The following is a 27,969-nucleotide window of genomic DNA, read 5'->3' as shown; positions in this document are numbered from 1 at the left end:
GCTCTAATTTTATTTCATGTTTGTACCTATCTCCATGTGTGTGTTTTCTGAGCATGATTAAATCACCCCTGAATAAACAAAAATAATCATGTAGGTGTAAAAAAATTTTAAAGATAATGACATTAATTTGAAATATGGTCTATATCTTACAACCAATGCCCATATTACTATTTTCAAGTTATGAGATATCTCTGTTGTAATCAGTAAATATGTATGTACTTCAAATAGAGTTCAGAGAACCATGTAGCTGTGAGCTGTTTTAACTTAATGTGATACCTATAGTCTTTAGAAACACGAGCTTCCAAAGCTCTAGATTCCAAAGATATTAGTCATTAGACTTATTTTCATGTTGATATATGTAGTCCTTGTGTTAACTATTGCTACTATCTACACCAGTGTTTAATACAAGGCAAGTGCTGATAGCTCAAGTAATGTTAACTCATGAGATTCTTCAGATATATGTGCCTTAATATTCTATAGACTTTTTTTATGGTTCAAACAGGAGCATACCCAGACTCAGTCATTGGCTTCTGCTGCAACAGTGTTTCAATGTTGATCTGACCAAAGGCTTAAGGAGGCTTTTTTATCAGCTCTAATACTTGTATTCTTATTTGTAGTTTTTACAAATTAATGGCTCTTTCCATGAGAGTGATGCCATGAAAAGATTTTTATCTGAAGTTGATGAAAAATGAATTGTAAAAAAAATATTGAAGAAATCAACTTTAAATATAATTTATCCATGGCCACTAGTCTATAAAAAAGAATTAGCAATCAAAACCACTCATTTTCAGTGATGGAAGCTCTATCCATTTGCTCTACTTATCTTTGGTTTCACCCCTATGTACAATTGCTTGGCAATCCATTGTAGACCACTCCAGTGGTTTCCTCTTGGATGTGTCTAAATGAAAAAATATGCAGTAGAAAGGGAACTCCTGACTCTATACCTCTATGATATGAATGTATTCAAAGCAGTCCTGGAGATAAAAAGTGTATGTTGGTTGAGAATGTTTCCATTTTATTTCTGTTTGGTTTCATCTTTCTATTAGTTTATGGACACTGGTCAACCTTTGGGTAATATTTTTCACACTCATCCACAGTAATAGAAATTGTTCAAGGGTAAGGCCAACAGTTGATTCAAATATGATTATTGTATTTATATAAGTTTACATGTTTGTAGGAAACTAAAAAAATTCCTTTATTTTTAGGTGGTAGAATTGGAAGTGAAAGGTGGGAATGTTGGCCTCCCCCCGCTTAGAAACCCTGACATTCTCATTGGAGAGAATGACCTCACATCTCTCTCTTACCTCCATGAGCCAGCTGTGCTCTACAATCTCAAAGTCCGCTTCTGCAACCATAATTCCATCTATACATATTGTGGTGAGTGAATAATTTTTGCCACATTAACTTCCTTTTGTCCATAGATTTAGCCTTAGCAATGTAGACAGAATATGTTGAAAGTAGATGATCAAAAACTCATTTATGTCATAGAGTTATATGAAAGAAGCAACTAACAAGTCTGTACATGATAGAAGTATTTTGATATACCATCCCTGTGTTTTATTGCAATTGAATACAGTAAATTTAAATGGTAGTCTGAGAAACATAATCTTACCGCATGTGAGAAATAATTCGTTGAGTGAGGAGAATCGAAATTTTCTGGGAAATTTGTTGCAGGTAAAATTTTAGTTTTGCTACAATAATATTTTATTTTTACTTGGATTTTCTAGGGAATTTGTTTGATTGTCTTGGATGAATACTGGATTTTCACTTATTTCATGAAGTTTAGCAGGGAATTTAATGGTTATATATATCATATGTGAAGCCAATAAATTGAAATAGTTTTTCTGTGCTCACAAGGACTGTAGTTTGTGTAGCTTTTTTTGCCTTAACTAGTAAGCCAATTGTTTGGTTTTATGCAATTATAAAATATCATTGGTTTGAATTACCTATAAAAACTCCTTGTTTTCTTTCCATCAGGTATTGTACTTGTTGCAATTAATCCATATGAAGAACTTCCTATCTATGGAAGTGACATCATATGGCTGTATCGTGGTCAAGCAATGGGTGAGCTTGACCCCCATATATTTGCAGTGGCAGAAGAAGCATATACCAAATTAGAACGGTAAGTATTGATCTTTCTGTGCTTTCAATCCTTAAATACCCAATAAATTTCTGACAGGAATAATGCCAAAATTGTGTCGGAAATTCATTTTGAAACAAATTTGCCTTCAAAGATTCTTTAGAATAGGGGACAATAAGATATCTTTGGTTCACTTATTACAAATATTTTTGGTGATTTGAAAACATTCATGCCAGAGAATATTATTAGAAAAATTAAAAATAGAACCAATCATTGTGTATGAAAATAAAATTAACACAATGCACTATCAATTACTTGGTAGCAGGAGGTAATAAGAGAATTGCATTGCTTCTCTCTCTTTATTATACCCTTAAGAGTGCCAGAGGCATATGAGGGATTAACCCTTGCCTAATATACTGTTTGTATATCAAGACCAAAGGAAAAATGCCCTCTCTTATATTCAGAGTATTATAAACATATTTTTTGTAAACATATTATATGAATGGATTACTCTAGGAAAGGCCTCATTTCATAGAATTCTTGTTCCAGCCTCTTTTTTTGAATGTCTATATTACATTGAGCTTTGAACTGTATTTTATGCGGTTCAAAGCATTTCTTAATATCCATATGCAAATAGTATTGGTAATCAAAATACATAGTTACCACTCAACACTAATGCTATTAAAAAGAACTGATGTACCTTCCCAAAACTCATATGAGTTTTCCCCTGCTGTGTGAATTCTCCATTCTCCAATTCTTAAAAAAGTGGAAAAAATGCAGTTGATTTAAGATGATAATGTTAAATGAAAAGACATTACATCTTCCTGTTTTTCTTTAATTTTTCCATGATTGTTATGTTTAGGCTGTATAACGTTACTAAATATATCATAATTGGTTTTTGTTATTGTTACATTGAAATTTCATATAGTGTATGTGGTTTTTCCTCATGTATTTTAAGTACATATTAATTCTGCTTTTATTCCACGACCCAAAGATAAACCACAGTAAGTTAAGCTACTGCAGTTCAGGAATTTTCTCTCCTCATATATATAAAAAACAACAATAATTTATACCATGTCCAGTATTATTTTTGTCTCTTTTTTGTGATTCTGGTAATCCTTAGTAGATCCACCTAGCCATCTTTTTTTTCTATGACTGCCCTCAGCTTACTGCTGTGCCCTATACATTTCTTCCTTCTTTGCACATGGCTTTCTTTCACTTTCTTTTTTACTTTTTATAGAATTTCTTCTGTGAATATTTTATTTACTCATATAATATTCATTAATCTTCTGTAGTGTCAAATTTGCTAGTGCAGTTTATTGTTAAATATTAACACGTTTCATTGATACAAACTAAATGATTACTGAATTGATTGTTCTGCCATTTAACTTAAGTAAAAATTTTCTTACATTTTCAGAGAGTCACAGAATCAATCAATCATTGTTTCTGGTGAGTCAGGTGCAGGGAAAACTGTATCTGCAAAATATGCAATGCGGTACTTTGCAACAGTTGGTGGCTCTTCTACGGAGACACAGGTGGAGAAAAAGGTTTTAGCATCCAGTCCAATAATGGAGGTGAGTAATGATCTGTTCCAGTGCATAGCAGAGGTATTTAATATGCAATTTTCATGGCTGTGTGAGCAAATATGTGCAAGTTTTCTAGTCTAGAAAATTAGCATTAAAACGAGGTTGTCATAAGCAAGATTATATGCAAAACCTTTAATCTCCATCAATGTACCCTTTTGACTTGATATGCTCAAATATTCCCTCATCAGGGGTGTACAAGGGGGGGTGCTCTTGCATTCCCTTGGGCCAATGGAATAAGTGGAGATAAGAATGAATCTGCAATGATAATATTGGATTTTTTAAAGCATTATTCTTGAATAATAATTAGAATTCCTTAAATAATGTAGTCTTCATCGAAAATATAATTATGAAGTTTGAAGAAGCTAGTTTTTTGGTGCACCTTCTTCTATATGACACTGCAGCAAATAAATCTGCTTGTGCTCATGGCTCATTTGCTTCAAAATGGATAATATCAATGATTTGCACCATTCTAGTATGTATATTTGTAGTGTCATTTCTTAGATAACTAATCTAATATGTATATGAAAGAGGATTGTCTCTGATGGTGATTTGATGGATGTTTACCTTTTTTTTTTAATATAGGCCATAGGCAATGCAAAAACAACGAGGAATGATAACAGCTCAAGATTTGGAAAATTTGTAGAAATTCATTTCAATGATTCTCATCACATTACTGGAGCATCTATGAGAACTTATTTGCTGGAGAAGTCAAGAGTTGTGTTTCAAGCGAGTGGGGAACGTAATTATCACATATTTTATCAGCTCTGTGCTGCCCGGGAACTTCCTCTCTTGCAAGACCTTCACTTAGGTAAGACTCACATGATTAAATTGTTGTCAAATTGTAACTACATATTTCAAAAATCACTTAATGGCAAGGTACACTTTAGTTAGAGTTTCTGTAAAACCTGTTAAGAGACTGAAAAAATATACAGCTGCAGTCATAGAGAATGTGACTGAGAATTATGTCAGATCTCTAGAAGTGAGGAAATTGAGTTTCGAAAGTAAAATTGTTCTTTCCCCAAAATAACCTATGTGACCAGGTTCTTATAAGCTCTTTGTTTATTTTGCATAAGCACACAAATTAACTGGCATAAAATGCAACAATTCCAAAGTGTAGAAATCGTTGACCTTGTCAAGGATTCTGTTACTTTCGCATTTGGATTTATACCTGATACAGGCTGCTATGGAGAGCCTTTAAAAATCACTGGGCATTCATTAGAATTAATGAAATGCTAGGTAGACTATACATAGATCATTTCCATTTAAATTTTACCTTTTTTAGCTCTTAAAGTCTACCGCACTTCCTGCCATTCAAGATGCTTATTCTCTTCCTTCCTTTCCTCTTTTACTAAACATTTTCCTTTCCACTTCATCATTACTCATACATTATCTGGTCTCTGCTCCTTCCACTTTTTCTCCCTCCTGTGCCTGCCCCCATATTACCCCCTATCTTCCACCACCGTTTTTAATATTTCTTTCCTTGCCTTTTTCTGCATTTAACTTCTCCCATCTGCCTCCACCCACTTCCCAATATATCTAATTTGCATTTACAGTTGTATTGCTATTTGCTTTATATATGTCTACTGAGTATCTCAGTCATGATCAGTTCCCCCTTTTGCAATTAATTTAGATATTTTCTTAGTGCTTATGCTGTTGTACTTACTCTACTGCCCCATAGTTATTTCAGTACTACTTCAATACATATGTATACTGTTCTGTCCGTAATAATGTATTCTCTTCTTAATTAGCACTTGAATTAATCTTAATCATTCTCAAAAATCTCATTACTTTTGTTTTACTGCTATTTATCTTTATCTTTTATATCTTAGATTGATCTCAAAATGCATTCACCAGTTGGTGCTCTCCATTGACTGATTGACCAAACTTATGTCATCGGTAAACCAAAATAATTTATTTGAGTATTTGCCTATTTTACTTCTAACCTCGCTCCCCGTGACTCTACGTGTCATGTTCTATAGACATATTTTAAAAATAGAAACAAGTTTGAAGCACACTTCTACTTTCATTAATGCTGTCCATTCTATTTTGGTTTCTTAAATACTTGTGCAATCTGTAACATATAGAGGCTCCAAATGAGATGTTTATGCCTCCAAGCTAGATTTTATAAAAAATTTATTCCTTCAATTTATCCACTCTACTTGACAAACTTCTCCTACACATAGGAAAATATCCTTAAGACCAAAACATCTTGATAATGTCCTCCTATATTGCTTTTCAGCCCTGTCCCTACTACTGTAGCAATTCCAAAGGGCTGGAATACTCAGTACTCATTTATTCGAATGCCCATCCATCCGCTTACTTAACTAGTAACTGAATCATGCTGACCCTAGGGTACCAAGTGCAAGATTCTCTGAAAATACTCAATGTAGTCAGCAGTGTCAATGTTGATGTCAGGCTTTTATCTAAGCGGCTCTGTCTCTTTCAAGATATAAATATACACACATGCATACAGGGTCCATACAATAAGTATCGTGACTGGTTAGCTGTAGCCTCAATGGAGCGGTGGATGGGGGCCGACTGTTGGGCTCAGTATAGGGGTCCCCCACCACTCAGGCGCACTTTAGTTCAGTTGCCTCTGGGCATGCATTGAGACAGGAGGTGGATTTTTGTGACGTGTGATTGTTTGTGCTGTGTTCACACCAGCATGGAGCGCACCATCAAGCAACGCTACGCTGTGAAGTTTTGCGTTAAATTTGGGAAATCTGCGTTGGAGACCCTTGAACTCATTAAACAGGCTCATGGGGATGATGCCTTTAGCCGCACAAGAGTTTTTGAGTGGCACAAAATGTTTAAGGAAGGCTGGAAGCTCGTCAAAGATGACCACCATGTTGGATGCCCGATGACCACTCGAACCGATGCTCAGGTGGACAAAGTGAAAAAAAGTTTTTGACCCTTCTTAATGAGGAGACCGGCCTTTCAGTCAGAACCGTCCTCTTGAGCGAGAAACAAAAACTGTCGTGGGTGGAAATTTTGCAAGAAATTTTTGACTGCATCCAGGAAGATGAAGATTTCCTCGACAATGGAATTACCTCAAAGGATAGCTCAAAAGGAACTCAAAGGATATCAGTTCGACTCCATCAAGGTGGTTCAAGCGGCAATGACAAAGGCTCTCGACAGTATTCCGGAAACCGACTGCCAGCAGGCATTTGACGAGTGCCAGACGTGCCGAACTATGTGTATCGATGCAAGAGGAATGTATTTTGAAGATTATCAAGTAATTGTAATGATAACTGCAATAAATTTTGATATTTGGAACCAGTCACGATACTTATTGTACGGACCCTGTACAGCCTGAAAATTCATTCCCCTCCATCATTGCCCCCTCCCTTGCCCATTGGCTGCTGACTTTATCTGAAATAAAACCTTTGTTTATAATCTAATAAGATTATAATATATGTGGAATAAAACTACAATGCTTTTGCATATGAGGTCACCACGATTATCACTCATGTTGTAGGTGCACTGGTGGTATTACTCCTCTCTCAAACATGGTTTAGTAAAATAGTGAAGGAATTCTGTCTTGAATGATACAGTTTCCAAATGTTTATATGTATCTTAAATTATCTTTTCAACAGGGCATCAAGACTATTTTCACTACACAAACCAGGGTGAGAGTTCAAGTATTGATGGAATTGATGACTTGGAAGCGTTTTCAGAGACTAGGTCAGCACTATCACTGTTGGGTTTCTCAGAAAGTGATCAGATGTCTATGTTTAGAGTTCTGGCTGCTATTCTTCACTTGGGGAATGTGAACATTCTTGAAGGTGGAAATCCAACTGGGGAAGACAATAATGAAAGCAGAGAAGGGAGTCATATATCTGTGAGTATTGCTGGATTATATCCTAATTTGGGCTATATTGGTCAAAAGACTATCTGAGAAAGTTATGTGGTAAAAATGAGTTGTAACTAATTCTGTAATTTCATCCATACAGAGGAAAGATAAGCACCTTAAAATTTTCAGTCAATTGATGCAGATAGACGCTGCAGAAATTGGACATTGGTTGTGCCATAGGAGAATAGTTAGTACAAGAGAAGTCTTTACTAAACCCATGACTGCAGAGCAAGTAAGTGTATCAAACCAGTGTTTCTGACATAATGGCAGTAATGGCTGTTTTATATCCAAATTAAATCTTTGTATTTGTAAAAAATTGATTTTCCTTGAAATTTCCCATATTTATCTTTCAAAACATTTTCCGTCAAAATTTATAAAATACATGTTACTTCCTTTTTGAGGATTGTATGCTAAAGTTTTACCTAACATGTTAATTGAAATATTTCATTCAGTATTTTAATGCTTGAACAAGTCATTCCTATCTTAAAATTTTTTATGGTAAAATATTACTAATTTTTTTACCCTTCTATAAAATAGATGTTTGCATATTTTGCAGGCTCAAGCAGCACGTGATGCTCTTGCAAAACATGTCTATGCATGTTTATTTAACTGGATAGTCCAAGTTGTCAATAAAACCTTAGAGAGTACTATTAAGACGCACAAGTTTATTGGTGTGCTTGACATATATGGTTTTGAGACCTTTGAAATTAACAGCTTTGAGCAATTCTGTATTAATTATGCAAATGAAAAACTACAGCAGCAGTTTAATCAGGTATTTGATTTGAAAAATGAACCATAAATTTATTTATACTTGATTGGTTGGTTGGTAATAATTGGTTGAATATTTTGAAGCAGTTTTGCTTAAATTTAAATACTAATAAATAATTAAACATTTTTATGTTGTGTAGGTTTGTTGAACAAGCCATGAAGTTCATGTAATATTAATAGATAATGTGGGTTTAATTCAGAGTAAAATCTCTTGCAGCATGTTTTCAAATTGGAACAAGAAGAGTATTTAAAGGAGGAAATTGATTGGAAATTTATCGATTTCTGTGATAATCAGCCATGTATTGATCTCATTGAAAGCAAACTTGGAATTTTGGATTTATTGGATGAAGAATGCAGAGTGAGTACTCAAGTCCATTATGCATTTGTTAGTAGACTAAGGAGCAACTTAAGTGTAGAAAATCAGCAATGTAATAGTAACAATGGAGCAGTTATATAGTTTCTAGATTGAAGTTCACAAAAATCCCATTACCCTGTGAAAGGAATCTGAATTTGAATTAGCTAATTATAACTTTTAAGTTCTAAATCCATTATGTTGCCAAATTCATCTATTCAAGACAAATAGCACGAGCCTAAGAGGAGTCAGCTGAACACTCATAAGGCTGAGAAAATGAAAGGAATTGGATTATTTTATTTTGGACCAATCTGAGACCCAATGTTTTAATATCCAGACTTTGATGTATTTAATTTTTCTTTTTTGGTCCCATTTTAAATATTAAGTTGAGAATGCTTCAAATTAACTTTACCATGCTTATAAGTAGTTATGACTTGAACGTGTGGTCTCTCCGGTCTGCTGGTCTGAATTACAACTGCTTTTCAACACTGTTGGCCCGGTTAGACTGGTGCTCTCTCTCTCCTGCCACCCCTAGAAATTCATCCAAAAAATTTCAGTGATGATATGTTCCTTGGTTTAATTAAAATTGTGGGAGCATCAACCCCCTGTTGCAGGGTGGTGTGATCACACACCCTCTCATGTGGGGAAGAGAAGTGAGAATAAACCACGATTGTATGGTAACGTTGTTAAAATTCAATATTGAGGAATATTTTATGTATGCTATTGAAATTCATGCTGAAAGATTTTTATAAACATCCAATTTCACAATAATAACAACAGCAAACCATGGATGCATTTAAATTTAGTGAAGCTCATGGACAGCCACAGGCAAATTGTGACAAACACACTATTGGTCAAGGTCATCTGTCTACATATTTTCTGGTTCCCTGTGAATTTGCAATCACTTTTTTTTGGTATATACCCAGTTATATGTTTCGTGTAAAATTTTCTCTCATAGATGCCTAAAGGAACTGATCAATCATGGGCAGATAAATTGTTTGAGCGATGTGCAAAGTGGAAGCACTTTGCAAAACCAAGGTTCAGCAACAGTGCATTTGTTATTCGTCACTTTGCTGATGATGTTCAGTATGAAAGTGGAGGTTTCCTGGAAAAGAATAGGGATACAGTCATAGAGGAGCAAATGGAAGTTCTGCGCACAGGACAGGTAAGAAATGGAATTTAAGATGCTATCTTTTCTGATATGAAGTGGAATTTTGTTCACCATCTATTAGACTGAAGGTAAGGAATTCTTCCTCACTTGATAATTGTACATAATTTTGTTAGTTGACTTTACTTGCTAATAATATATTAGTCATTTAGTTATGTGCAGGTTATACTAACAAGTCATGCTAGTTGGTATCATTGCCAAATGGTATACCCATCCCTTTGTCAGGGCATTGTATATTAATTCATCCCCTCAGTCCAACCAAAGTTACACTAAATTATGAAAATAATGATTTCTAATTCTATTTAGATGTGGATGTAAGTATATTCAAAGCATTTTGATATCATTATTAGCAAAATGAACTCTAGTAAAAACGATATACTTGATACATACAGATTCAGCTAAATTCTTCTCCAGAATAACTTACTGACCACAAATCCCTTCTCTATAAGGTAATAGGTAATTATTGCAAAACTACTCAGAGCTCGCTAAGCAATGGCTAACAACTGGAAGAGCTCTTGCAAATTGTTCTTGATGTTTCTTAGTTACACTGCAAATCTCCTGTCATATATGTACTAATTCAATTTGAGTACACATTTAGTCACTACTTTATAAAAATAAGTGTTCAACAAATTTGAACCAATCATTACTGCAATTAGCGGCATGCGGTTTTAAATGAAATAGCTCCAAAAGCCACTTTTGAATCTAAAACTGTTCTGACAAGTCACATGCTTGCTGCATTTGGTCGTAGGCTTACACCTTTCAATGGGGCAACTCATTGTCATAGGAATTGGTTCAATTTTATATAACACAATGCATACTTCAGGGCAATTTTGCATTAAAAATCTCAAAAGCCACAGTTACTGGCCATCTAAATATTGAGCAATCGCATCCAATTTATCTGAATGGTTTCAATTCTCTTACTTTTGAGAACAGTGAAATATTAACATAAATATTTTTGAAAGAGCCTTATTTAAATTCTATGGGCCTTTTAAATGATCTAGTAGATATCTAATATATGTCTCTTACTTGGCTAACAAAATAACTAGGATTGATGGTCAAGAAGGAGGTTGTAGAGATTGTTTATTCTTTATGGGAAATTATTTGTATCATAAAATGCTGGCATATTTATTAGCATGAAAGATGCAAATGGAAGCTTCAGCTGCATTGAGTCTGGATAGAATAAATTCAGTGCACAAATGAAAAATCCTTAATCACCATGAATTAATTCAAAATGGTTGAGAAGTGAAACAGAGCCTCCTCCTACAACTTGGTATGTCAAAATAAATATTAAAAACTAAGAAGTAGTTTTAAAGTATCACATTTTAGTGCCAGTATTTAATGTAAAATTGAAAGTATGTCTTCTCTATTTCTGCGTATTCTTTTACTTCAATGCATGTGTTTTCTCATAATGTAAGTGCTTAATGAGTCAGAAAGATATGTCATTGCAGTTAAAACACATTTATTTATATAGGAAGTCCTCATCTTCCAGTGTTCCAAATGTTTCAGTGTCATTGATATATTCATGTGTACCTATTCTTCCCTTAGTTTTTTATTGGTTTCATATTGTTAAGCAGCCTCATTTGAAAATGTATACTCATTGCCTTAGAATAAACTGCTGACCAAACTATTTACGGAAGAAGCTCCAGAGAAACAGAAATTGACAATTCCAGGAAAAATAAAGATTTCTGCAGCTCCAAAGACTGGAACCCTCTCAAAACAACACAAGCGCACTGTAAGTTTAACCTATGATTTCTTTCACTCTCATTACAGGTGTTATACAAACAAAAATAGTTGCATCTTTGATAATTAAATTATGATCCACTTTGAATTTTTGCGTTTGTAATTCCTGTCTAAAATTAATTACTGGCAAATCTTACCTTGTATCCTGAAAATAATTCATCTATTATTGTGACTTGGCTTTAAGGGTTCATTTAATTTTCATTTATCTTTTGTGCATTTGATCATTTTTCAGGTAGGGTCTCAATTTAGGGATTCATTGCAAATGCTCATGTGTACATTGAATGCGACTACACCTCATTACGTCCGCTGTATCAAGCCCAATGATGAAAAAGGATCATTTGAATATAATCCAGTTCGAGCTGTCCAACAGTTAAGAGCATGTGGTGTACTAGAAACCATTCGAATCAGTGCAGCTGGTTACCCATCTCGGTAATATTATTGTGCCTTTCCAAAAATGATCATCTTTCTAATGAATTGATTGGTTCTGTAATAGTGATCTAATTTCAGATGGACATATTTGGAGTTCTTTCAGCGCTACAGAGTGTTATGTAAATCCAAAGACATTAAATATAATAATATGAAGGGAACTTGTGAAGTGATATTACACAACTTCATTAGTGTAAGTATTCCTCTGAAAGCTATGATGAACAGTGTCTGTACTCTAGTAGTGCCTATGTTTGGAAAATTATTGTTGTGAATCAGTGCTTATTTGTTTGCTCTTTCAATAGGAAGAAGATAAATTTCAGTTTGGAAAAACAAAGATATTTTTCCGAGCAGGCCAGGTTGCGTACCTGGAGAAGTTACGTGCAGAAAGGTTGAAAGAATGTTGTGTCCTCATACAGAAGAGGGTCAGAGGATGGATTGCCAGGAAAAAGTACCGGTCTAAGCAGGGAGCATCTCGCACTATTCAAAGATATGCTCGTGGCTTTATTGCAAGAAGGCATGTGATCCTTTTCTCTTTGCTGTCATGTTGTTTAAACTTTCAGATTCTCCAAATCATTGTCTAAACCTGCAAATTACTCAATGGACACTCATTTTATTTCCCAATCAGGAGAGTATATCATATGCGGCGCTTGCGTGCAGCTATCATTCTTCAAAAGCATATGAGACGCTGGATGTGCCAACTTGGATACAGGCGACTCCAATCACTTGCCCTTGGTCTTCAGGCAAGAGCCAGAGGTTTATTAGCAAGAAGGAAGTATTTAGAAATGAGGAGGAATGCTGCTGTAAGTATATTTTGAACTTAATCATTGTGGAAGGATTTGCTAATTTATGCATGTATTCAAATTTTATTGTGCAATTTGTTACCTGTGATGTAACTTGGTGGAATTGTTTCATATTGAATTGAAACTTGGAGTTTATACATAATTTTCCATTTCTAAGTGCACAATGTTGACCATTCATGATGATTTTTGAATGCATGATTAATGATTTTATCATTTTTTACCTTATTGCTTTATGAAAAATGTTTTATATCATTTGAATGCGGTTTTTTCTCTGAAGAGAAAGCTTGAAAGGCCATCAAAGAAATTCCTGACTTGGTACCTTCTGAGGTTTGATGGTTTTCCTGCAGACACAGGATACACCCAGCAAAGTATTTCCTGACTTGAAAAAAATTATGGTAACATATTTTTCTCACTCATACAGGCTGTTGTAATACAAAGGCACATTCGTGGTTGGCTGGCTCGCTGCTGGAGAGTTCATACACTCGAGAAGATAGTTATTGTGCAGTGCAGAGTGAGGTGCTTCCTTGCTAAGCGTCGCTTGCGCCATTTGAAGAAAGAAGCACGCTCAGTGGAGCACATTAAGAAGCTCAACAAGGGTCTTGAAAACAAAATCATATCTCTCCAACAAAGGATAGGGGAGTTGGTAAGATTTCTTGCTCACATTTCACCTAAACCATCACTTGAATGAAGTAATAGTATTGTTTTCACCATCTGATGAAAGCATGCATTTAAGTTTGTTTTGCCGCATTAGTATAAACTATCAATCCTTTTAATGGTAATTAAATGAATAAGGGCGACTAACGTGAGTGTTGGAATCTCATTATCTGTAACTATATCTTATCTTTCTTGGTTTTATCTTGGTTACTGATAGCATCTCTCTCACTCTCAATTGCCCTCTAATATATTTCTTATTTTCAAATTTATATCTCATTAGACAAAGGAACGTGAAGCCCTTAAGAATGTACACAATGAATTGAATGAAGTAAGGTCTCAGCTTGAGCATGTGAAAGCGTCAGAAATGGAATGGAAAGGCCGTGCTAGTAGACTGGAGAGTTTGGAGGCTGAACTAGAGCAGTTGCGACAAGCACTTTCACAAGAGAAAGATGAGAAGATGGACATACTCCAGGTTTGGAAAATTATATTTCTATTAGTTGTATTAATTTAACAGGCCTTTAAAATAATATGTGTATTTCAATAAATAAGTTCACTATAAGTACAGCTAAATGTTATTGGAAAGAAATGATAATTAACTATTGTCATTTCCACTATTCTCTTTTTATCCACGTGACCAAATGGGTTTCTATACCTCTTGTCATCTTCAGTTGAAATTTACTTTCATGTAGTTAAGTTTATTTGGGATGCTTAGTGAAAGCAAGCCCCTGCTATTTGGTATTATCCATTAATTATTGGAACAACACAATTTTCATTGAATGGCTTCTTTAGAAGTCAGCAGTTTGAAAAAAAAATTATCACACTAAAATAACTGTAAAGCTATCTGGTGAAGGAGAGTAACTGAAATTCTTCTCAAGCAATGTTATTCATTATTGGCCTCAGTGTAAAAATTAAAGTATTTCCAAGTAGCAGTTTAAGTGCAATTGAAATTTATGTTCTTTTTCAAAATACTTGTCTTTTTGTTCTCAATAGGAAAAGGACCGATTGGAGACATTAACTAAAGAAGTAATGGAAAAATCTGAAGAAGAAATTGGAAAATTGAAATCAGAATTGAACATCATGAATGAAAAAATCCGTGAAGAAAAAATTAATGCTGAAGGTAAGTTATAAGTTAAATTTTCCTGGAGAATGTTATCACAGTTAAATCAAGCTGTAAAATTTATCTTTGATCTGGTAATGATTCATTCCTTATTGTTGATACTGGTAATGTAGTTGATGCTACACTAAAAATTATTTTAATTTCCAGTTTTAATTTTCTGCATAAGTACTCTTTTTCTAGTTTGAAGTAAAGATTTAATCTTCTACCAAATATTATTTATAATAATGTTATATTTTCATGAGTAAGTTTAATTGCTTAGCTCCTACATATGCAGGTTGAAAATTGCAGAATGCATCACTCTATACTTGTACATGTATGATTTGTGACCCATTAACATGTATAGCCCTATTTTAGAGTTTTGATTATTTGTACTTAGTGATTTATTTATGAATTTGTTCTTTTTTAACTTTCCTTTGTATAAAGAACGGCTGAAATTGCGACTTGAGGAAGAAACAGCTTTCTTAAACCAAGAACATGACCAGGATCGAAATGCATACCAAAAGCTTTTGATGGAATATCATGCATTAGAACAACAACGAGAAAGTCTTGAAAGGGAATTAGCCTTGAAAGGTGACAATAATTCATCTGGGGAGCATCAACGTAGTCTATCTAATGCCAGTACCACAAGTGTTGTTAGTGCTTCTTCAGAGCTTCCTGAAGATGTGAGTATTTTTCTTTTTTTTTTATCATTATTTGAATTGTATTGTTTTTTATTTGTATTTATCAGTGTCAGCATTCACTTAGACATTAAGCTGGTTGAAAACCATTCCCTTCTATGAAAAAATTTTATCATGTATATACTCTCTATAGTAAACTATCCGATATTTCTAATTAAATATCCAAATCCTCTCTATTTATGTAGAACATAAATGTTTAGGGCTGTGCTATGTTAGATGGAAGGATATGAGGGATTACTGTACATGCCAGCAAGTAATCATGAGGAGGAAAAGTCAACAGCTCCTACAATCAGTCAAAGAAAATAATTGCTAATGTTTTTGGTGGAAAACACTCATGGTGATTGGCGGAACATTCCATGGCGATTTGAACATGCTGGTAGGCATAGGGAGAGATGGTTGTGAGGTAGTGGATGCAGTTCAGAAACGGAATGACCATTGTGAGAAAGCAGAGTAATTCTGTAGGAGACAGGGTATAATCATAACAGACAATTGGTTTAAACGCCACAGTAGGATTGGTACACATGGTAAATACCCAAGGATTCAGAAATTTATCAGTTGGTCAATATTATGTTAAGGCACAGATTTAGGAACAGTATGATTAATTTGCAGTTTTTCAGGAGCGGATGTAGGTTCAGATCATAATGAAGTGCTAATGAAGTGTAACATCTGATTCAATATTATTAAATAAGGAAGATAGTTGCGGAAATGGAAGGTTGAATCAATAACTAGAAGAAAAGAAAGGAGTACTAGCAGTCTGTGGAGAATATTATGATTGGGGGCAAGGAGGCAGATATAATCAAAGAACAATGGCAACATATCTGCATAAATACCCCAAAATCCGCCAAAAAGGTGTATAGCAGGGGATGCAAGTGATCAAAGAAGGGATGTCAGAAGGTCAAATGAAACATTAGGGACAAGTAAACCATGGATTACAGATGAGATATCACAAAGATGGATAATGGAAGGAAATGGAAAAATGTAAACTCAGAATTAGGTAGGAGGAAGAATAAGGGTAATAAATGGAGGTTGAAAATTAACAGAAGGAAAGAAGTTTGGTGGAAGACTTAGGGTGAGGATATGGAATATCTTTTGATAAAGGAAGGTTAAAAGTACTGTCAGGAAGTAAAAAGGGTAAATGCATGAAAACTATCACAGAAAAATAAGGATAATTAGTGACCAAGCCAAGAGAGAAACCAAGAAATATTCAAAAGAGATGTATAGAATACTTAGGGAAGCTATATGGTAAAGACATTAGAACAGCATACTTATGCAGTGAAAGAAAATATTACATATACATATGTGGCTAGGCACATGTCCTGGAACTCTTTATTGCAAGATAGAAAGGGCATTATGGGAATTGAAATCAAATGAGATCATAGGAGTAGATAACCTTACTGCAAAACTACTTAAGAGTTTAGGACAACCTAGAAGGAAGAGTTTCCATGGATTAACATCAAACATGTGAGGAATTGGGCTGGAAGACTTCATCAAATGGGTGTTAGTTCTTACTCAAAAAAAAAGAAGGGTAGCCATCTAGAGACAGTGATACAGTTCACCTATCTCAGTGGCACTTTGGACCAAAATGTACTTAGTGTGTAGTAAAGGTATAAGAAGAAGAATTTTATTAGGCAAAGGAGCTTTCACAATGAGTAGGTAATTCATGGAAGGGACATTAAGAATGAATATTTCATTCATTTCATAGAAAATATTCATTAAAATTTTGATTTTGAGTGTGGTTTTCTATGATATCGAAACTTGGTCCATGAAGAAAGGTGATAAGCATAGATTGGAGGTCTTTGAAATGTAGGTTTGGAGAAGTTTAGAGAAGGTGAAATGGAAAGAAAGGAAGACAAAAGAGGAGTTGCTAGGTATCAAGGGAAAGGAAAGGGGTGTTGGATGAAATCCAAGGGATGCAGGAAATATGCAAATGCAAAGCACTTTGATTGGTGATGGGATGTTGACGGCTGTGATAGTGGGGAGAATTGGGATAGTGAGGAAGAGAAAAGAATAGGATAGGCATGTCGGACTAAATGAAGGAAATATGTGAAATTAAAGAAGAGTTTATTGTAGTTTCAGATGTGTTTTTTAGGAGAGGTAGGGAGATAGATGTTTTGTTTTTCAGTCTGTGTTCATCCAAAACTCACCTTAAATGGTATAATACCAATAATAATAATTCTCTCTTTAGGATTTTGGATATGGGTCAGTCCGTAGCGCTGCTTCTTCCACTGCAACGAATAGCCACACTCGTGTTGATGCCATTGATTGGCAACAGCAAGGGCGGAAATCACTTCCCCAGTCAACAACTCAGGTAAAATTTTTGGAAATTACTCTGAAGGATCATTCAATAAATTTTATGTCAATTGAATCAATCACCTTTTCACATCCATTAAATTGAAGGCAAAGTTAGGACTTCTATGCATTTTTTGACTTGCCAAAAAATTTTAAAAATAAGTTTAAATATTTCTTTATCTGTTTTGTCACATGCCTTGTCAGTCCTCTGACAGTGTGTAATGCAGAATTTTGGTATGATGACCGAAGGTCCACTTTAAGCTGAAAATATACTTGGGCCTTTCCCCTCATAAAGACAAATATTCATTCTGCTCTGATATGAGTAGGCTATTATATTTTTACTGTCAATAACACTGGAATTACTGTTCATCACACTGCTAAGGTCCAAAGCTTCCTGGGTCTGTGAGCTTTACTCAAAGACTTTCATGTATGTAACAAGATTCCTTCCAACAATATATATATCCAACATTATAAATAAATCTTAGAATTTCTTTTGTCCATTATTTAAGTTAGTATAATTACATTCAGCATGATTGAAACTAAATCCCCCAGTGTCCCCCCTGCATGCTAACAATCACCTTGGCAGTTCACTGACTGGATTAGAAAGTAAAAAGTTACACTAATTCAAAATAGCAGAACCTGTACTTCTTATTCTGCAGTTCTTTCAAGAGCTATAATGCTGTACCACAGATTCCTCATTCTTCCTACATGTGGACAATTACTTATTAGCCAGTATTCATGCAAATTTTTTTATCACATTTGGTTTTTACCATTGAAGCATCTAAATTATTATTGGATGAAATAAGAAAATATTTGGCATTGATAGGTTGTCAAGCTGTGTAATTGCTTCATGGTGCTTGATGAGAGTTTTTCTCTTTGTAGGGAGATGGAAGTGAGACTTCTGTGATACTCATCCTAAAGCTTCAGCAAAAAATTAAGGAATTGGAGAGGGAGAAGGGAAGCCTGGAGAGGAGACTGGAGGAGGCAGAGCGGGATTATGAGGAGGATGAGGAAGATGGAAGTGTGAATAGGGCTACTGGAGTAATTGAAGACAGTGAAAGGAAAGCTGTTTCCAGTCCAAGAAGGGCAAATTTGGCAGCAACACGAACAAGAGACAATCTTCGCGTGAGTTTCAGAAATTTTTTTTTTCATTCATTCCAAAGCAAACAAATTTCTGGTAAACTTGCCACTAACTATAAGGTATGTGCATCACAATCTAAAAAAAGGAAAATTATAGTTATATACCTTCATAAAGCCAGGAAAAGTAACATTTTGTCATCTACCTCAGATTTGATAATTGTCTAATGATGAATAAATCAGGGCTGAGGTTTGCCCTCCATGTATTCTTTCTATCTTGAATCTTTCCTGGGTTGTCTAACAATTTTCTTACCCTATCTTTAATAGTGTGCACTGATTGACCCTTCTTACTTCCTTTCACTTTCCTGTGGGGCACACCCATTTCATTCTTCTCTGAAAACTATCCATATCATTGCACTGAGTCCTATGCTATTCTTCTTTTGCCCTTCTAGTTTCCTGCTTCAATGTGTTTTTTAATCTTTGTACATACCTCCTTCTTTCTAATTCGTTGTTTATTTTTTCCATTTCTTTCTCTTGTCTGTTTACTTAATCATCTCATCCTTAATTTATGGTTTCCTTGCCCTTTTCCTATTTACTATTCCTATATAATTGTTTGCAGCTTTTGATATTCCTACTTTGATATGTTCATATTTTTCTACTACTGTAACACTTACCCTGTCCTCACTCCTAAATATTTCCACTGCCCCTTGGTAATCCTTTTCATTCATCCTGGATAATCCATTTAAATTTCATTTCCTTGTCCATTTTTCCTGGTTTACCCTCTTGAATATCACATTACACTTCATTAGCACTAACCTATGATGTTAATCCACGTCCACTCCTGGTAAAATATGTGAATCGAATATACTGTTCCTAAATTTATGCCTTACCATTGTAAAATTTAACTGAAATCTTCCTGAAAATCCAGGCATTTTTCTTGTATTCCTGCATCAATTGTGGTGTCTAGACTAAGCATTTCCATAGTCCCCGTTTTTGGTAAAATTTTTGAAGCTACTATGAAAGATCAAATATGTAATTTTTTTGAGTTAAATAATCTCTTTTCCAAATCCCAGTATGGCTTTCGATCTGGGAAATCTACAATTTTGGCAGTAGAGTCCATAGTTAATTATGTCATTAATGCATTTGAAGAAAAGGAATCAGTCTCAGTGACACTATGTGATCTTAGTAAGGCCTTCGACTGTGTTAATTATTCAATATTACTAACAAAGCTAGAATATTATGGTATTAAGGGAGTTGCACTGAAACTAATGAAGTCATATTTGGATGATCGCCACCAATTGGTTGAACTTGAGGGCTGTCGGTCTGCAGCTCTTAAAGTAAAATGTGGTGTACCACAGGGCTCTGTGCTTGGCCCAGTACTTTTCATTATCATGATTAATGATTTGCCCTGTAATATGAAACCTAGATCTGTTTTATATGCTGATGACACTACTTTTGTGCAAAAGTGTCAACATCTAGAAGATGCAAAGTTACGATCTAGCACTACCCAAAAACAGGCTAAGGAATGGTTTGATGTTAATCATTTACAATTAAATACTAACAAAACTCAGCATATTGTGTGCAGTCTTAAATCAAAAACAACTGATGTTGAAACTGCTAAAATACTAGGAATTTATATTGATACAAAACTTAATTGGGAGACTCACATCAGTCAGACCTGTAATAAACTTAGTAAAGCTGTTTATATGTTAAGAAAGCTCAACTTTATCATTTCAAATGAGTATCGTTTAACACTTTACCATGCCTTCTTTCAATGTCATTTGAATTATGATGTTGAGTTATGGGGTCATTCCCCTCATGTTAAACAAATTTTGCTACTGCAAAAGAGAGCTATTCGCTCTCTTGCTAATATACCACCACGTGATTCCTGCGAACCTTTTTTTATTAGGTATAGAATCATGACCGTATTTTGTTTGTATATCTTTAAGGCTCTGATTCATGTGAAAGTTAATCTAGAAACTTACCAATTAAGATCCAACCTCCATAACTATTCCACAAGAGGTAAATCGAATCTAAATACTACTTATTGTAGATTGTCATCAACTTACAACACATTTCACAATATGAACATACGACTGTATAACTATCTGCCTACTCAGTTGAAATCAGATGGTATCCAGAGTTTCAAGAATAGGGTATATACCTGGTTACTTGCTCACCCACTATACTCATTGGATGAATTCTTTTGTGACAATTTTCATCACATTTAAGAAAGTATGTTTATATGTTAAATAATACTTATATTGACGACATTAAATATGGTTGTACCATTTTTAAAATGAATAAAGTATTATTATTATTATTATTATTATTATTATTATTTGTTTTTATTAAATAATTTCATCCACTGAACTCAATTGCTTTCTCCCCATGCTCATTCATTGTTCCTAAATCTTAGTCCCCTACCTTACCCTCATCTTTCCCTTTACCTACCACTGCATTTCAATCTTCCATTACTATTAAATATTTCCTCCCAGGAACAATTGCAATTATTTCCCTTTTTGATTGTTTACACAGACTATCTCTTCCTCCCTCTGATTACGCTCGGGCATGTAGACATGAATAATGGCCAAGTTTGCTGATTTACCTTTTACCTCTACCATTAATATTCTATCACTCGTATGATCTATGGGTAGTATGCTTATTCCTACCTTTTTATTCAATACTACCGCCCTTACTCACTGGTTCTTTTTCCCTCTTCTGTTTATTACTCTATAAATATTGCTCCAGTAACACTGGATCAATATTCTCACACAGCACTAAATATCTCTATTTCCTCTTTCCACCTCCAGCTTAGTATCTTCTTATTTCCCTGTCCTCAACCTTGTCCCAGCATTCCAAGTCCCTATTCTCTCTGTTTCAGTGCTCGTCTGCCTCTTCTTTATTGCTGTCATTGTTGATTCCACTTCATTTCTTTAATGAGTTGATTAAGATCTCTCCATTGTATTTATATTATATGATGAGTACAGGAAAAGCATTTATGTTATCTCACCCTCTCATATATGACATGCTATTTCCTTCACCTCTAATCCCAAATAAGGTGCAAAATGAGGTAGCTTTTCCCTCAAAATTCAACTCTACTGTGCTCACCTTTAGTTATGTATTACAAATATGTAGATTTTTAGTTCAATAGTTTCAGCCTCAACTTTGTGGAAGTTCATTTTAATAAATGAAAAAGAAACACTTTGTTCCAATCCACCAATTTATAATAAATGAAAAAGAAACACTTTGTTCCAATCCACCAATTTATTACAGGTACGACTAGTACGCCGTAGCGTCGAAACTAGTCGTACCTGTAATAAATTGGTGGATTGGAACAAAGTGTTTCTTTTTCATTTATTATAAATTGGTGGATTGGAACAAAGTGTTTCTTTTTCATTTATGTAGATTTTTATTCTCACAAGGAAAATTTTTAAAAAGGTGAAAGTTTTTCTGTAGGATAAAACTGTTTTCCTTTAACTCTTGAAATACTGCTTTTCTTTCTTGACGGATTGAATAAGTTTGTTATTTAGGTTGAATACATTGAAGAAATTTGTTCCCTCCTACTGCACAGGAGCACCATTTCTTAATGCATTTTATTTTTTTTAGTTACAAGAATTGGAGATGGAGAATTCAAAACTGAGGGAAGCATTGAATGCAATAAGAAAATCTGTAGCAGAAGGGGAGAAAGGTAGTGAAGGAGCAACAGAATTAATGGGTAAGTGTTGTGGAATTAGAAAAATAAATACTTGTACTCATGTGGCAGAGTATGACTTGTAACTAGAGGTGGTGGCAAATTACATTGGTACTTATTTCCCATAATTTCCAGTGATATTTAACATGACTTTTGTTAATATTCAGAGCATGTTTTTTACAGAAAAGATAGCACCTTGTTGCGATACAGTAATTCTCTTGTATTGTTCATACGGAAACCATCATATGGAAATATTTGTATGTAACAGTAATAAATTTCCAGTGTCTGTAATAGGTTGAAAAAGGTCTGGCAGAAAGTTAAAAGTGAGGCTATCTAAATGTCTTTTTAAAAAAGTGAAATTACCAATGTGGTAATGGAATTGAAGATGTCATTGTGTACAAGGGAAGTGGCAACCCCAGTGAAAATATTTAGCAGCAGTGGTGGTGAATTTCTGGGATTCTACAGCAAATAAATGTTTACACATTAGCTAATTTTTAAAATGTAAAAATTCCATTTTCTTAGTATGTAGTGTTAACATTAAAAGACTTTCAAGCTTTTCTTTCTGACCAAAGTATTTTTTGTAAATTCTAACCAGACAAATCACAGATAATCTTATGTGGCAGTGCATCGTCTGAGTTGGGAAATGCGGTAATTTATCAAGTTACGCAGCTAATTGTGCATATTTGAGTATTCTCACGAGGGGAAAATGGTTGTGGGGGTAAAATATATCAATTACCTGAATATGGTTATTTAAATGAACCCTTTTTAATGTAATGTTTAATAGTTAAAGAGTTTTCTAATGTTAAATGGGGGTAGCAATTGAAAAGTTATTGTGTAAAAACTGATTTTTATATGTTAAGAGTGTAAACATTCTTTGAGTACAAGAACAGGGAAACATTGCACTATTTTATTGTGGTTAACATAAATGACCTTGGATTAGCTTGAAAATATATTACTGCATATTATCAACTTGAAGTCAGTGTCACATTTGTTATACATTGTTTAACCTTAAGACACTGGCAATATTTTTTGCAAACTTCACTGACAATAGTTGATTTGATCATTTCAGGGGTAAACTCGATTCATATTTTTCAAAAGTTTTCCTTTTAAAGTGATAATTCATGTTGGTAGCAAATAATAGTATGAGGAGTGTACCTTAATTTCTTTTTTTTTCCTTTTAGACCAATTTGTTGCTCTGCAAGAAGAATTGGAAAGACGGAGAGAAGAATGTGTGCAATTGCGTGGTGTTCTTGCCAATCAAACTCAGGGTATCAAGAGTGTCGCAAATGCTAGCTATGGAAGTGATGTTGATATAATAAATGAAGATGGGGAGTTAGTGATGGCATTTGAAGCTCAAAAGAAGATTAACAGGTGGGTTGCTAGGCAAAAGTAAAAAAGCAAATAGGCTAAATAAATTTAAATAAGCTAATAATAAGTGCAGCTGAAAACCAAAATAGATGGTCAGTTTCCTTTGTCAATATTAAGCTTATCTCTTAGGTAAATGCTCGGGCTTGATCTCGTATTAATACTCTTGTATCCTAATTTGCAGTGATTTTGCCATGATAATTAAAGCTTTTGAATGAGAGTACAGAGTTCAATGCTAAGGGAAGGGAGGGGGAGGAGCCAGCAGGTCTTTTCAGGGGTAAAAAAGGGAAATGTGTGAATAACAATTGCCACGTCTCATGGAAGAAATTAGATCTTGAAAGAGAAAAAAATCTCATTGTATTTTCCATTATGTCTCAGTGCACCACGTGACTTCCAATGCTACCATTACCCCAGAGGTACTGAAGTACTGTCATAGATACTATAGACAATCAACATGGAGTCAATAGGGAGAGCTGAAAAATTACATGGTGTAGTCTATGTACATTTGGTGTGTAGAAATATCACTATCCTTAAATGGCAGGAAGTGCAGGAACTAAACTTGAGGGATTAAGGCAAAGGAAGGAATGGAGGTTGGGGAGGAAATGTGTTTTGGAGATGCCTGAGCAATACATTATTTATTAAGGGAGTGTTCCTATTAACTTTTGCTTTGCTTTAGACCTCATAGGGAGGCTTACTTGTCAAGATAAAAAAAAATTGAGATGTAAAGAACACTTGAGACCCCTTGGATGAAACTTGTGATGATATTCAAAATCTAAAACCATTATAAACACTAAATTTCCTTACTGCATTCTGCCATTTATTGAGGTACAAGTAAATTCCTTATTACTACACTTTTTCTAAAAGTATAGCCTGATAAGTGCTATAATATGCCTAAGCTTTCCTCTAACCTCCCATCCCACTCAGCAATCAAACTGAACATCTAAGATGAAATACTCCCCTTCTTCTTACATATCAAAAGCTTCCGCTTGTCACCTTTGGGTTTTATATGTTTAGATTGGCATCATGGTTAATATTTGGAAGTGGTTTGATTACAGGGTGCAAACTGTGTTTTGGATAGATGCTTCAGGTTATATTGCAGTATGTCGTCTTTTACCAGAAGAAAAAGCGGAGAAATTTGGTGTGGCATGTAGGGAAATCACATTTAGATCCCATTTGTATCAGACGCAAAGATGAGGAGGAAAAAAAATGTAATGGATTCAAACAGTCTGTACTGGAGTTGGCAAGGAAATGTAATCCCAAAGAACCTTCAAATTGTTGCCGATTCATGCCAGTTATCATTGATTACTCTAATAATCTAACATCCCCTGCCTCATATCATTGTGGTAGCTTGGAGGGTAATTTTGTGCATGTGCTTTCCCTTTTCCATTTTGTGATCCTCCACCTCTCCTGGGACAAGACCTATCCTCTTCCCTTATTCTCTTGACATCCGCTATCTTTATTCCTCCAAGTATTAGATTCTCATCATACTTCCCATTGCAGAAACCAGTTTGTGGTCTAAGCTAACCAGACTACCTCTTGCTCCTCAGCCTCCATTGTTTACACGCCATTTTCTTTGTACACTTAAAACAGAAAATGTACAGCAGCAATGAAAATGTTTACTACCAGAGCCAAGTACAAGGCGTACGCTCAAGGTGTGAACTTTGTTCATAATTTAGTAATTTCTCCATTCAAATTAGTGAAGCAGTACTTCAATTGCTTCATTGATGTGCAAGTCAATGCTAATGTGTGAAAAGTTGCAAGTGATGAAAATGGTGACAAATTATGAAAGTGTGTTTGTCATTAACTAATGTATATTTATTAAGAGGCTTCTTAAAACAACAAATAACACTTCTTGTAACATATTTTGTAATGTGCATGTTTCAGACAATTGGAGGATGAATTGCAGATAGAAAAGAGCCGCCGAGAGATACTTGGTGAGGAGCTGAGGCAAGAGATAGACAGATTAAGAGAGGATAATGATCGGCAACAACGACTCCTATCCCTGAATCTTGGGAAAGGCCCTCAGACACAATCAGAAGCAATTTTGCAGCATGAAATCAAAAGGCTTACGTCTGAAAATTTGGTATTTTGCTAAACATTGTGCATAGTACCTAAGCTATATGAAACTGATTGGAAATTATTTTTATATTATTTGACAGTATTTTTCTTGTTGCTAAGTTCAAATAAAGCCCAAAAAGTAAGATATTTAGCAGATAATTCATTATTTACTTGAATTATTTACATGTAATTGCATTAAGTAGAATTATAGAAATAAAAAAAAGAAATAATCAATTGCAGTTAAAAATTTTTCTTACTCACTTATAGGACTTACAAGAGAAATTGGATGCTATGACAGAGCAGGCAAGGAAATACAAGAAAAATCTTAAAGTTCTTGCTAAGAAACTCAGGGACACAGGAGGTAAATTTTCCATATGCTATTTATTAAACCAAACCTTTCATAAACTAATTTCTATCATTAACATTAAAATATGATTTGATAAGCATACATGATCTCCAATCATTTTCATTTCCATATTTGATGGCATATGAGATGCACAGGTACATTAGATTCACCCCTATTTTATGAGGATATGTTCTGGAAGAAGTTTTTTTTTCTCTCTGGCAATTCATCTTACCTCAATATCATCTCTGTTATTGGTAATAATAATGCTGCATGTCATAGTATTTTTAACAACAACCTCATCAAAATAAATAATAGTTTTTTGGAGTTTGACTAGGTTGTACCTGCTTACCATATGGGATAAAATTTGTCTGCAGTAGAGAGTATGAGTATTAGCATTAACCAATGTCAGAGCTTACCTTCACATGGGGTAATATTTTGAGCCATTGGTTTGGGGAATAAATGCATCTTACATAATGTAAAATTCTTTATTAATTTCTTTTAAATGTTAGTTATATATAGTACATTAATGCAAATTTGGTCTTATTAAAAAAGTTAGCGGTTTTTTGTTTTGTTTTTCAATTTTTTCTCTAAAATGTGTGCTCCATTTGTGAAGTATAGTGTGGATGCATCATAAGTTTGATTTAGTTTCTCTGAAAGATGATAAAGATATGGATAGACCTCAAATGTTACATATGAAAGCTATTGAGCATGTATTTATTTAGTAAATTATAGTACATTGAGTTAATTTTTAGGGGATATTGTTGTACTTAAAGTATCTTTGCTCAGATATGATAATTTTGTCTTCAGGCTTTTGCAATTGCTTATAAATAGCAAGGGGGCAGTTTAGCCGTGAGTAAATTTTTTTTGCTCCAGAGCCATGTAAAATCCAAATGCAGCAAAAATGGCTGTCATCTTGATGATATTGCAATCTATTTATGATGATGCTTCATATTTCATAGGTCTCTGTGATCCTGTTATGTTTTACAACTATAGTTTTTTTATGATAAAGCCAAGATATAAAGTAAAAAAACAGTTATTTACATTTATTGTCATCCAAATTTCCTTTTTTTGACTTCAAATTATGGGTTTTTGTATCAACTTAATAATAAGGTAGCAATGCTGAATCATTTTCCAAATCATCAATTGAATGCTAGCTTGCTATCTTATTGACTTTTTGCATTTGTCCCTTTAGTTAGACTTCCTGCTTTTTATACTTATGGAATCAATATTGATTATTTATCCTTCTAGTTTAAATTGATGCAATGGCATCAAATAGCTTTTTGTCAAAACAAAGCATATGAAGTCAAATATACACATTGACCGATTGTATTTTTCCATGCGTAGAGAATGTATTGTAGATTTTTATTTTCATAATAATAAACATTTCATTTTCAGTATAGTAAATTGCAATAGTGGTTTATAACTTAAGATTTCTGTTCTCTTACTTATTAGGAATAGACTTATTAACCATTCCAGAGGTGACTGCTCCAGCAGTTCCTAAAAACACAAATGGTGCTGCACAACCCACTGCAACATTGGGTCCATCACTCCCTGTTGTCAGAAAGATGGAAAGAGAGTATATGGGAATGTTTGAGTATAGACAACAGGATGAAGCTATCATAATGAGGCATCTAATTATTGGTAAGGGGTAAACTCCTAGTCATTTTTAAAGATTGAAAATAGTATAATACTCCTTGAACTTTGAAATATTAATGAGATGGTAAATTATAAGACATCACTTTTATAATTTTACCTGTAAATATAAAATTTGTGTTTATATTACGTCAAAAATCTTGTATTATCTTACCTTCAACAAACCAAATTTGGTAAATATAAGTATGTAGTATGATACATTTTTAACTAGAAAAATTATTATAAATCTTCTCTCAAAAAAATATCATTCCCTAAAAATTTGTGTT

At 34.2% G+C, this 27,969-nt stretch overlaps 1 protein-coding gene across 2 annotated transcripts in view; it reads left to right on the top strand.

Moving 5' to 3' along the window:
• didum (dilute class unconventional myosin) overlaps positions 1-27,969 on the top strand; it is a 133,337-nt gene that overhangs the window by 92,469 nt on the left and 12,899 nt on the right. For both annotated transcript variants that reach the window (XM_071596138.1, XM_071596137.1), the window contains exons 3-27: positions 1,206-1,377; positions 1,978-2,122; positions 3,498-3,654; positions 4,249-4,474; positions 7,263-7,507; positions 7,620-7,751; positions 8,076-8,291; positions 8,505-8,645; positions 9,598-9,804; positions 11,414-11,539; positions 11,780-11,976; positions 12,055-12,166; positions 12,276-12,487; positions 12,599-12,773; positions 13,195-13,416; positions 13,708-13,899; positions 14,418-14,544; positions 14,968-15,206; positions 17,407-17,529; positions 18,393-18,635; positions 22,197-22,305; positions 23,463-23,652; positions 25,531-25,729; positions 25,972-26,065; positions 27,503-27,691. In XM_071596138.1, the coding sequence (XP_071452239.1) occupies positions 1,206-1,377; positions 1,978-2,122; positions 3,498-3,654; positions 4,249-4,474; positions 7,263-7,507; positions 7,620-7,751; positions 8,076-8,291; positions 8,505-8,645; positions 9,598-9,804; positions 11,414-11,539; positions 11,780-11,976; positions 12,055-12,166; positions 12,276-12,487; positions 12,599-12,773; positions 13,195-13,416; positions 13,708-13,899; positions 14,418-14,544; positions 14,968-15,206; positions 17,407-17,529; positions 18,393-18,635; positions 22,197-22,305; positions 23,463-23,652; positions 25,531-25,729; positions 25,972-26,065; positions 27,503-27,691 (4,390 nt within the window). The remainder of the gene's footprint in view (positions 1-1,205; positions 1,378-1,977; positions 2,123-3,497; positions 3,655-4,248; positions 4,475-7,262; positions 7,508-7,619; positions 7,752-8,075; positions 8,292-8,504; positions 8,646-9,597; positions 9,805-11,413; positions 11,540-11,779; positions 11,977-12,054; positions 12,167-12,275; positions 12,488-12,598; positions 12,774-13,194; positions 13,417-13,707; positions 13,900-14,417; positions 14,545-14,967; positions 15,207-17,406; positions 17,530-18,392; positions 18,636-22,196; positions 22,306-23,462; positions 23,653-25,530; positions 25,730-25,971; positions 26,066-27,502; positions 27,692-27,969) is intronic.

The sequence above is a fragment of the Hetaerina americana genome, unplaced genomic scaffold (genome assembly GCF_022747635.1).
Source record: "Hetaerina americana unplaced genomic scaffold, ioHetAmer1.1.p SCAF_76, whole genome shotgun sequence".
In the NCBI taxonomy this organism is placed as follows: Eukaryota; Metazoa; Arthropoda; class Insecta; order Odonata; family Calopterygidae; genus Hetaerina; species Hetaerina americana.
This window is presented reverse-complemented; position numbering and strand designations above follow the sequence as displayed.